This window comes from Sphaeramia orbicularis, chromosome 20 (assembly GCF_902148855.1).
Source record: "Sphaeramia orbicularis chromosome 20, fSphaOr1.1, whole genome shotgun sequence".
In the NCBI taxonomy this organism is placed as follows: Eukaryota; Metazoa; Chordata; class Actinopteri; order Kurtiformes; family Apogonidae; genus Sphaeramia; species Sphaeramia orbicularis.
The window spans coordinates 35074616-35086687 of NC_043976.1; the positions used below are offsets into that span (position 1 = coordinate 35074616).

General features: G+C 34.8%; 1 protein-coding gene across 8 annotated transcripts in view; it reads right to left on the reverse strand.

Annotated features, from left to right (window-relative positions):
* Nucleotides 1-1893: 1893 nt before the first annotated feature.
* The window catches only part of pfkpa (phosphofructokinase, platelet a), a 30341-nt gene continuing 20162 nt past the window's right edge, over nucleotides 1894-12072 (reverse strand). For 4 of the 8 annotated variants that reach the window (XM_030122922.1, XM_030122921.1, XM_030122918.1 and 1 more), the window contains exons 18-22: nucleotides 11178-11239; nucleotides 9836-9947; nucleotides 9170-9269; nucleotides 7244-7349; nucleotides 1894-2807 (exon numbers count right to left, since the gene is read on the reverse strand). In XM_030122922.1, the coding sequence (XP_029978782.1) occupies nucleotides 2651-2807; nucleotides 7244-7349; nucleotides 9170-9269; nucleotides 9836-9947; nucleotides 11178-11239 (537 nt within the window). In that variant the 3' untranslated portion in view covers nucleotides 1894-2650. Of the gene's footprint in view, nucleotides 2808-7243; nucleotides 7350-8813; nucleotides 8820-9169; nucleotides 9270-9835; nucleotides 9948-11177; nucleotides 11240-12072 lie in introns of all 8 variants that reach the window. The other 4 variants (XM_030122915.1, XM_030122912.1, XM_030122916.1 and 1 more) reach the window with 2 other exon arrangements.

The following is a 12072-nucleotide window of genomic DNA, read 5'->3' on the forward strand; positions in this document are numbered from 1 at the left end:
GCATGAACAGTGCGTGTACCTGCTTTGTTAGGTACCATGAAGTAATGGTACTAATGGAAGGAATGATGTTCAAAGGGATAATGTGGATGTGGACAGGGGTCTGGATCAGCACTTATGTTGGTCTAATGTTCTAAAATACATGTTCCTTTTGCTTTACATGTGTTTTTCTTGTATTTTTTTATATATATAATTGTATTTTTTTTTTTTGCCACTTAAGGGTAAGGAACCAAATACGGTAACTTCATTAACCTTGATTTTCTACACAATTTTTTTTTTTTTTTTAAATTTCATAAAAGTAATAACTCCAATAACACACTAAGGTTGAAATGTCAAATTTCAGAGCATTTCTGAAGGGCCTATAAATGGTTAAATTAAATTAAAAAAAAACAAAACATGTGAATAGGGTACACTTGACCAGGCATGGTTTTATTCAGTGGGAAACTTTTTCTTTTTTCAGTGGGAATTTTTCTGCGACTGTATGTTGTTTTAATGTAATGTGTTTTTCTTGTATTTTTTTAACATATAATTCTTGGATTTTTTTTGTTTTGCCACTTACAGGTAAGGAACCAAATATGGTAACTTCATTAACCTTGATTTTCTACATAACAACATATACATATATATTTTTTTAATTTCCTAAAAGTATTAAAGTCTTGTTGGGTCCACTAATAACACACTATGGTTGAAATGTTGAATTTCAGAGTATTTGTATGAGGGGCCTATAAAGGGTTAAATTAAAAAACAAAAAAAACAAAACAAAAAAAAAAAAAAACACGTGTTAATAGGACACACTTGTCAAAGCATGGTTTTATTCTGGGGAAAACATAATTTTTTCCACAACTGTATATTGTTGTAATGTAACATGTTTTTCCTGCATTTTTTTTTAAACATGTAATTCTTGAATTTTTTTTCTTTTTTTGCTACTTACAGGTAAGGAATCAAATATGGTAACTTCATTAACCTTAATTTTCTACATAACTACATATATGTATATATATATATATATATATATATATATATACAGGGTGGGGAAGCAAAATTTACAATATTTTGAGGCAGGGATTGAAAGACAGTGTATGACCAATTAGTTTATTGAAAGTCATGAGAATTGATTTGCCACAAGAAAATGTACATAATAGAAAATGTTTTTATTCTATGTGTCCTCCTTCTTTCTCAATAACTGCCTTCACACGCTTCCTGAAACTTGCGCAAGTGTTCCTCAAATATTCGGGTGACAACTTCTCCCATTCTTCTTTAATAGTATCTTCCAGACTTTCTCGTAATAGTTTTGCTCATAGTCATTCTCTTCTTTCCATTATAAACAGTCTTTATGGACACTCCAACTATTTTTGAAATCTCCTTTGGTGTGATGAGTGCATTCAGCAAATCACACACTCTTTGACGTTTGCTTTCCTGATTACTCATATGGGCAAAAGTTTCTGAAAAGGTATGGATAATAGTGTTAGGTATGATTATGACATCAATATATGTTTGGTTTCAAAACAATTGACGTAGTGCCTGCTGAGAAAAAACAACTAAATGTTCATTGTAAATTTTGCTTCCCCACCCTGTATATATATATATATATATATATATATATATATATATATATATATATATATATATATATATATATATATATATATATATATATTTTTTTTTTTTTTTTTTTTTTTTTTTTTTTTTTTTTTAAATTTCATAAAAGTAATGCTATGTTCTCCAATAACACACTTAGTTTTATTTATTTATTTTTTTTTATTTCATAAAAGTAATAAAGTCTTGTTAGGTCCACTAATAACACACTAAGGTTGAAATGTTGAATTTGAGTATTTCTGAGGGGCCTTTAAAGGGTTAAAAAAAAAAAAAAAAAAAAAAAAAAACACGTGTGAATAGGATCCACTTGTCAAGGCATGGTTTTATTCTGTGGGAAACATTAGTCTCATACATCTAATCTGTTGGTGCAATATGACAGACATCTACTTGGTACAGCAGTGCCTACAGTTAAGAATATATCCATGTTTACAAGCAAAATAATAGTACAACGTTAAAAAGATAAATATTAGTCTCAGTGTAAAGCACAGCACGCAGTTCTCTTGACTTGCGGCAGTAGAGCTGTATTGCATCAGTCTCACATAAATATGCTGAACCTCTCACTGGTTCTAGGCAGATACACACACACACACACACACACGCACGCACACACACACACACACACACACAGACTGGTTTAACAGCAGATACAGTGTCTATTCTGTCCTCTCGCAGCTCTGGGCGCAGAGTCTGCCTAAGCGACTGCAGACAGAGAAAGTGCAATTTAATTTTTAACAGTGACACTAAACATCCAGGGCTGACAGAGACACACACACAGATGCATGGCCGGAGAGAGTTATATGTGTGTGTGTGTGATGGGGTACTGACCGATACTGTGTGTTTTTCATATCAGGAGCACTGAGGAGGTTACTGTTAAACTGTCAAAACACAGTGAAGGGTGGCAGAATCGTCGAAGGTAAAAAGAACAAATACTGGAAATGGACACAGGATGATGCCGAAAATACACACGTTGTAACTGGAGCTGTTTTTTTTTTTTTTTTTTTTTTTTTACGACACACGGGTTTTGACGCCTCGCTGGCCATCGTACGTACTACGGGCCCTACATGGCCACTGAGGCGTCCAGCTCTTTGGGTCTGTTGCGCATGACGTGTTCCAGCTGTCCGGAGTCCGAGACGTCGTAGCTGGTCTTGTACTTGGCCAGGATCTTCATGAGAGGACGGAGCTTTAACCACCACTGCTCCTTCGGGATCCTGTGGCTGAACGCAGACCAGGACATCGCGGCGTTATTGTTAGTGGGTCAATAGGCAAGGAAAAGCAGATTTATTTGTATAGCACAGTTCACACACGGGGTAATTCACAGTGCTTTACAAAAATGGAAAAGAGACAAGTTAAAAATGCACAATTATAATTAAAACATAATCAATAAAACATAAATAATAGTCAATATTACTATAAAGTGTCTTTTAATCTTCAAAATGTCCAAAAGAAAACTTGAGAATTTCCACTTAATTTTTATGTTCAAGGTGTTAAGGTGACTGTAGATGTTGGTCAAGCTCCTACATTTTTAATAATTTTTGCAAGTAGACCACAAATTATGAAACAAGTATGTCCACCCTGTCACCGACAAATAAAAATAAGTGACAGCGTGGACAGTTTAGGCTAATGATAGCATTTAATGACCACATGTAGGTCGTCTTTGAAGAGGACTGTGTCATGTTCAACAAATATATTTAGAATTTGTGAAAAGTTTTATATTCAGGGTTCCCACAGGATCCTAAAAAGCCTTAAAAGTCTTGAATTTACAAATTTGCATTTAATACCTTAAAAGGTATTACATTTGGAATGGTATGTTTTAAATTATGTTGCCATATACGGCCATAAATGTCTTTAAATGTCCAAACTGCAAAAGAAAATAACGTTACACTGCAAAATTCCAAATCTTACAAAGTGTATTTTTCTCATTTCTAGTCAAAATATCTCATCACACTTAAAATAAGACATAATGACTTCAAGAGTAATTTGTGAGATATAAGAATGTATTTTTAGACAATAGATCTTGAAAATCTGATTTCAAGAAATCTTACGATGATAATTTTCAGTTGTTCGTAATTCAATTCAATTTGCTGAACTCAAGCAAAAAAATCTGCCAATGGAACAAGTGAAAATAAGCTCTTACATCTCACTGACAAGTTACGCTTTAGGTGATTATGTCTTATTTTAAGTGTGATGAGATATTTTGACAAGAAATGAGAAAATTACACTTGGTAAGATTTTGATTTTTGCAATGTACTCTTCTAGGTTCCAACTCGACAATTTATATTGAAATTAGGAACCAGTTATCACTAACTTTGCAGCCTCTAGTAAGAAATGACTTGGAACAGTGGGAATCAAGGCGTTGGAGTAAATAAATACATTTTCCTAAATTGTAGGAGTCACAAATTTTTATGTAGTATGGCCATAAAATAGGCACTAAATTCTGTTCTAAGTAGTCTTAAAAAGTCTTAAATGTAACTTGTAGGAACCTGTAGGAACCCTGTATATTAAACAACATTTTGTGGTGACAGGGTGGACATGCTCAGCTTGACCACATCAAGTACAAACACAAAATGATGAAAATTTTAAAATGTAAATCCTAAATGCTCTTGTAGACTATGTTTCAATCTCCAATGAAGACACTCAAAATGATGATGATGATTAAAGGGGCCATTCCCCCAAAAGTGACAGGGTGGACGGTTTTAGCTAGTGTTAGCATTTATTCACCACATGTTGGACCTTGATTTGGCGAAGTAGGTCATCTTTGAACAGGACTGTGTTATGTTAAACAAATATATTTAGTTTCTGAAAAGTTTGATATTAAACGTTATTTTGTGGTGACGGGGTGGACACACTAAGCTTGACTACATCTAAGTACAAACACAAAATGATGAAAACTTTGAAATGTAAATACTAAATATAGACTGTTTCTACCCCAATGAAGACACACAAAATGATGATGATGATTAATAAAGGAGTGATTAACCCAAAGTGACAGGGTGGACAGTTTTAGCTAACATTAGCATCTAATGACTAACTGTTGGACCTTGATTTGGCAAAGAAGGTCATCTTTGAAGAAGACTGTAATGTTTAACAAATATATTTAGAATTTACGCTAAGCTTGACTACATCGAAGTACAAACACAAAATGATGAAAATTTTGAAATGTAAATGTGAATCCTAAATGTAGATCGTTCCACCTCCAATTAAGACATGCAAAATGATGATTAAAGGTGCAATTTCCCCAAAATGATAGGCTGGACACGTGTAGAATGTTAAATATTATTATGAAAATAAAATATAAATGATCAAAATGACAGTGTGATGACAACATCTAAAAAGTATTTAATTTTTTTTTTTATTTAAACACTTAAAAATATCACTAAATTAGGAGGGCAGTGTGAGGGACATGTACAAATCACATACATTCAATCAAAAAAAAAAAATTATAAAATACTAAAATCCCATTTCAAGAGGTTTAAATTTTACTGATATATGTGTAAGTGTTTGTCCATTCATAAGAAAATTACAGAATTTAATTATTTTGTGATATTGACCCTAGAAGCTTCGGTCACATGGTCGTACTGAACTGAGGTTGAAGACTTTCTAATCAGTCAGAACCTCAGTTCCTACCTCGTATTAAACTACTCAGCAACTAAATGTTTACTCTGGCATTTGGCACCATTAGGCTTATTCTACACGGTGAATTCCTCATCTTAGTTTTTGCACCACATCGGCTTCAATAAATAGCATCTGCATAATACCATAAAGAAAAGAAGTCAGACTGCCATGAGTTATTTTCTTTATCTATAAAGCATTCATTAACATTAACCGGAGAGCTCATTTAGTTTCAGCTAATCAACTCTAATGAGCGGTATGACAGACACTGTGTAATTTTTGAACATTTTCGCTGCTCTTATATTCTGGGACCGGGCTGATTATTCAGATATCTCTGGGTATGTTTTAGACGATCAAACTTGCTTTCATTTTTTTTTTCTCTTTAAACTCAGGCAAATGACCTGATAAATTACCCTCTTAAATTCAATAAATACTAAAATATGTGGTTTGTTTATTTGCCTCAATTTTATTTAACTGACAGAAGTACATATTTCCAATTTTGTCACTGACCAACTGAATGGTTTTGCATAAATATGAATATAAACGTATTTACATTGGGATGTCTGCAACATAATTAAAGCGTTTCATAGTCAGAGCTGGACTGTTTTGCCTTTAGTAGAGCAGCTGAAGTCTGTAAACAGCAGGAATGGGTACAAATTCCACATGTAAAAGTGAACCAGTCAATGTCGTCAGTGTCCAAATGATGAAAAGGCGACTTAACACAGTGTGAAACATGTTTCTGAACCAACTTTTTTCAAGTGCGTTACAGGGATTTGTATCAAAAAATGTGTTGTTTTTACAAAATACACTTTAAATTAATATTGTCAGTTAAATTAAGTTAGTGATACAGGTGTAAAAGCACTTGAGGGGTAAGATTAAATAAGTTTATACTTCTTCCTACTCCTTTTCGGACACGCAAAATTCAGACTTGATTGAGATAGACTCTGTTCATTTAAATGTTATTTTGTTTTTGTCTGATTTTGCTTTGTTTTGTTTTATTTTGTTTCTTTACATGTTCGAAATAAATAAATTAATAAATAAATAAATAAATTAATTAATTAATTAAGGTTCTGCCCTTCCACTGTGCCTCAAGGGTAGGGGTGTAAGAAAATATTGGTTCTGTAATTCATTCATTTTCTGAACCCGCTTTATCCTCACTAGGGTCATGGGGGTCGCTTGGAGCCTATCCCAGCTACATAGGGGCGAAGGCCGGGTACACCCTGGTTCTGTAATATATTACAATATTTTATTTCACAATACTGAATTGATATTAAAAAGTACTGTATCAATATTTTAGGTATTTATTCAAATGCAGATATTGTGGAGGTTCATTTTTGTTTTTCTTTTTTGTTAATATTTAATTTATTATTATTTAACACTCTATTAAATAATGTTAGTTCCCTTGTTGGGATTGCACAAAAATAATGTTATGATGTTAGTTATGAACTCATAGAATATGAACATTTGAGCAGGATCTTAAACTGTAATGTCTGTAAAACATAATTTAAGTTTTAACACAGGAACATTTTGTGACATAGCATTAGATCCTGTTCTGATTAAATCAAAATGTGTTTAGTATTTGTGCATATTTCTGGTGTGATTCAATTCTTCAAGGAAATAATCATAAAAAAAAAAAAAAAAAAAAGAAACAAACAAAAAATTGCCTGTTTAACAGTATCATGATATATCATGATAATTTTTTCTGCGACTGTATGTTAAAAGGAACTTGATTGATTGATGATTTGTTCAACTGTCATTAGTTACATCATAGGTGTGTGTTGGGGTTCTGATGGGAAAACGCTGTATTTACACTTTAAGAACAAGGTGATGACAGTATTATTCAGTATTTTCTAAACACTTCTTCAGTTTCCACTAAGCCAAGCCTACTTTGAGACTATTCAGTCATATCCGAGGGATTTCATTTCAATCCCTTTTGTAACGTCACCCCTCCCACATCTTTTTATCCGGAGATTCGTCATGCTGTATTAAGAAACCTGATGACATTCACAGCGACTTTAGGTTCAAGTGGTGCAACACTTACACAAAATCAGTCTCGTCCTTGAGTTGAACCACGGGCTGGAAGACCAGAGCCCTGCGGCGCATTCCCAGTAAACAGCAGGAGTCCTCGGTGTTAGCAAACACTCGGCCTGCGGGATAACAACAATTAGAGGCGGAAACGCAACCGAACACCGTGCTGTTCCACTATCAGCTGCTTATGAACGAACATGAACACAGACGTGACATGACGGTGCGTTGGAGGTTATACAGGGTGATAATGACTCCATTTTTCTAACTCGAAAACTGTTCTGCGTGGATCAACAGGTGGACACAGGGTGCTTGCTCTTTATTAAATAAAAATGCCAGACTTTTTCAAAACTGCTTTTTATTTCCCTAAGACCTTGACTTTATGTACTTATGTAATTGCATGCCTACTTTTGGTTGAGATTGTACCTGTTGTGTGTAGCAGAAGAATTCATTTTAATAACTGTATGAATGAATGACTAATTTGCAGTAAATTATGACAAAAACGTTTTCAAAAACACAAAAGTGCAAGAATATCAACAAACAAGTTTCACAAGAATCATTCCAGTCCCAACCGGTTAGTGAAATCATATCAAGTTTTTATATGTTTTCCTCTTGTATTTCTTATCTTACAAGATTATGTGCCTTTGAGCATACTCTAAAATTTGACTGAGAGACTTTTTTTCCATACTTTATTAACCCATAAGGACCCAAACATCCACTATCGACCAATATTATTTACTGATACAACTAGTTAAATACCTATTGATCCACTAATCCTATCAATACAAATAAGTAATTGGTGTAAAATGCAGTTTGTCATCTTTTCATGATCATCAGATATGACCCATTTGGAAGTTCAGAGGCTCTGTAGTTACCATGGAGACACAGTCATCTTCTACAACATTGATTCACCAGTAAAACCCATGGAGTTGGATCAATGACAGTGGATGGAGACACTGGGTTTATGTTCAGTTAATGATATTTTTCCTGAAAAAGTCACTTTTTCTCAGTATTTTTGATATTATAACTCTCAACTTTGATCTGAGCTTTTATGAATGTCTACATGATCAGTGAATGAAATACAGGAATATATCTAATTTTCACTTAAAATGCAAAATACAGAGGGTAATACGAGGAAAAAAAACTGTGATAAATTACTTAATAGATTAATCTTAATAGAGAAAAATAATTTGGGAAAAGACACAAATTTTGCTTTGGGTTTTTATGGGTTAAGACTTTCACACGAAATTCCAGACTTTTCAAGGTCTGGAAAATAGTGTTTCAAAATTCCATACTTTTTAAGACTTTCAAGACCTGTGCAAGCACCCTGTGGACAACAATACGGAAGTGCAAACAAAGAACACAATAGAGAATCTGCCACAAAAAAAAGCAACTGATGCAACATAAAGCAGTGTATGCTACAGACGTCGTGATACAAAGCGTGACGAACAGTTTGTATGGTGAAAAGCAAGTAGTGCAACACAGTGGATTATGACAATTTTTATGAAAAGGACGGACAAGGACATGGAGCTCTAGATAAGGACGTAGATGGTCATGGAGCCAGCATGAAAAAAAGCAATATTTACCTTCATCTTATGTCATCCATGAGTATGGAAAATAGACATAAACAAACAAGAGGAGTTTGACTTTAATTGTAGAATTAAGTCGCATGCAGTCATCACTCATAGTGTTAGTGTTAACAGGAAATCATCCAAAGAAGGAAGGATATAAGCACATCGGAGGAGATTCATCATTATTTAGTTCCACTGGCTGATGTTAATGATCAATAATTAATTTCCACTGAGAGGATAAGAATACATCAAAATGCCAGACAGAGTGACTCCATGACAGATCTGCTTCACCACGAACACGCCTCTGTGGGAGGGGAGGGTCAGCTACCACAGATCATTTCACTAACACCCATTTATAAATGTAACCTCACCTTGTCTGAACGTCTCCACCAGTTTTTTGGAGATCCACTGCATGGCCTTAGCAGAGATCTTGGTACCGAAGTTACGGTCGAATGGAGACGGCGCGCCGCCCTTTTGAAAAAAATCAAAATGCATCCGTTAGCTGCTTTACATACGGCTTGAAGTGAACATTTTTTTGATGGGGTTTTTGATGTTGTTTTGTACATTTTCTTTTTCAAAGCTACTGTTTTCAAGTGTAAAATATCAGATAATTTTAGAGAAGCTGGAAAAGATAAGATGCATCTGTGATGTGATCTGAAACCATGCAATTAAGACTCCAACCAAAACCGTTTCTTCTCCTGATATTAACATAAATGTATTTGTTGAAGTTCTTAGCTGCGCTGTGTGTTTAAAAATGTACTACATGCTCACATTTACATTCTTTTTTTCCACTTCTGTATGCCATGGCTCACTACAGACATCAATCTCTCCTAAGGGATCATCAAAGTTTGGTTTGATCTACTTTTATCTGCGCTAATCTCAAGACGCACAAAGCCAAAACACAACAAAGCCCATAATGCAAAGCGGGGCTATGAATACTCAGACAAATATGCAAAACTGTTAATTAAACTCTTCTTAGTCTGGAAGAATTGAAACCCCTGACTACGCTGCAGAAAGGCGTAATCCCAATTAATTACCTGCTGCATGTGTCCGAGCACATTCTTCCTGCAGTCGAACACCCCTTTTCCTTCTTCGGTGTACAGCTGGTAGATGAAGTCTGTGGTGTAGTTCTCGTTGCTGTTCTCATTCCTAAAAAATGGTGCAAACACATGAGGCAATGCACGGCTCGGAATGTGATCCTATCTAAACATTTCAGCTCCTTGACATTTAGTTTAGTCCATTTATCTGTTTACTACACACTACTCACTGTGTGCTGGAGGTACTGGATCATATAGTTGTTTAACCCTTTAACCCCTGAGGCATTATTCCAGGTAAACGTGCTGCTGTGAATTTGCATCTGTTTCAGTATCATAAAAGCTGGTGTGAGTGTGAGCTCGTGTTCCTTTTCTTCAGTGGTTTTGGTTTACTGTGTATTTTAGGGTCAAAACAGTGTGGAATAACAAAAAGACGAAGAAAGTAATTGAAGACAGGTTTTTACTAAATAAGGTACTCAGAATGTACATCAGTAGATTTAGGTTTAACATGAACTGTGAACTAGAACACACTGAACAAGTATTTGAGTTTTGGCCCAGCAGTTGTATATATATTTTTTTTTTTACTAAATCAGTCCAGCTGCTTTTTGGCCCCTGGTTGAACTCCAAAAAGCAGTTACACGGTCAAAACTCAGTTAAAAAAAAAAAAAAAGTGTAAATCACGACGACACTACAAACAGATCTATGCAGTTCTGTTTCATCACATTACAGTTATTATCCAGATTCTACCCAAATGTTTTTATACTTCTAATTTATATTGTAGAGTGTATAGTGTTTGCTCTTGTCTTATATTTCTCTTTACTCGTGTTTGCTGTGGTATTATATTGTTATTGAATGTGTGTCATGCTGCTGTTACACTGTAATTTCTCAGTTATAGATAGATAGATAGATAGATAGATAGATAGATAGATAGATAGACAGATAGATAGATCCCTCCGTCCAACTGTAAAAGCAAAAAAGGGTGTAAACGAAGCCCAAACTGTCTATTTTTACAGCGAGTCGGTCTCACTCACTGCTCTGTGTTGTGCCTCCTACTACACAGGCAGTGTGGGGTAGGCTGAGCATGCTCAGATGTTGATGGAAAATGCACGGTCTATTATATCAGTGCCTTCTGAATTTTTTCCCATTGAGCAAATGGTTGAATTTGCTCACCACAGGCACGTCAGAGGGTAAAGAGTTAAAATGCAAGAGCAGCACATTATGTCCATCTGGTTTGTAATGATAGCCTTAAATGCATTGGAGCTGTAAGTTTGACTGTTCTGCTGTTCTGTTTAATCACAGGATTGTCACTAAAGCATATGGAATGTGCATGTACTGTTGCTGTTACCTGAGAACCAGGCCTCTTTGAATGCTGGTCTTCATTTTCTCTGTCAGGTGCTCCACATTGGCCTGTGGGTAGAAACAAATAAAAAGTAATTGTCACCAGCAGATGGCACTTTAGAGGCCATCTGAGAGTTGAAACACAAGTGCCTCCTAGTGGATGAAGCAAGAAGTGAAAGTTTGGGAAGGGGAGTCAGTGACATGGTGGTGAATGTGTGGTCTGTGTTGCTCTAAAGGAGTGTTTTTTTGCTTTTTTAAATGGAATTATACCAGAACAATATTGTAAAAAAACACATCAAACAGCAAACATTTTTACGGAGCAACGTGTAGATTTAACATTTTAAATATTGGATTTCAAAGATATTTACAGGTTTAAAATGCTAAATTTAATTGTTTTATTACTTTTTAAAAATTTTTATTCTTTTTTAAGGAGTGATATTTTGCTTTTTTAAATGGAATCATGCATTTTAAAATATTTCCCTGTGATCTACAGAAACTGTAAATGCTCTGCTTGAGTCTGAATTCTTCATTAATTCAACTCTACAGGTCCATCTTCAACCCTATTTTTGAGTAATGACAGGAGAAAGGCTGTTTTGAGCGCTGGCCCTTTAAATGCACATGAGCCCCTTCATGCCCCGCCCCCTCCAGGTTGTTGGCTGTGCTGCTCTGTCCCGTTTTTTAGGTAATCGGCTCAAAGTTTGGACATATTTTCAGTACGGACTACAACTGCTGCTGCTGGCAAACAATTTTGTCATACTCAGAGAAATGTTCGTCGGAAGTCTTGACCTGATATGTGCAAATGTTGTGATGTAACTAAGTTATAAAGCGTAATAAATTAAGAAGGAATTGAAACAGGTTATAGAAATCCACTCGATTTCTGTCAAAATTAATATAAAGATAGC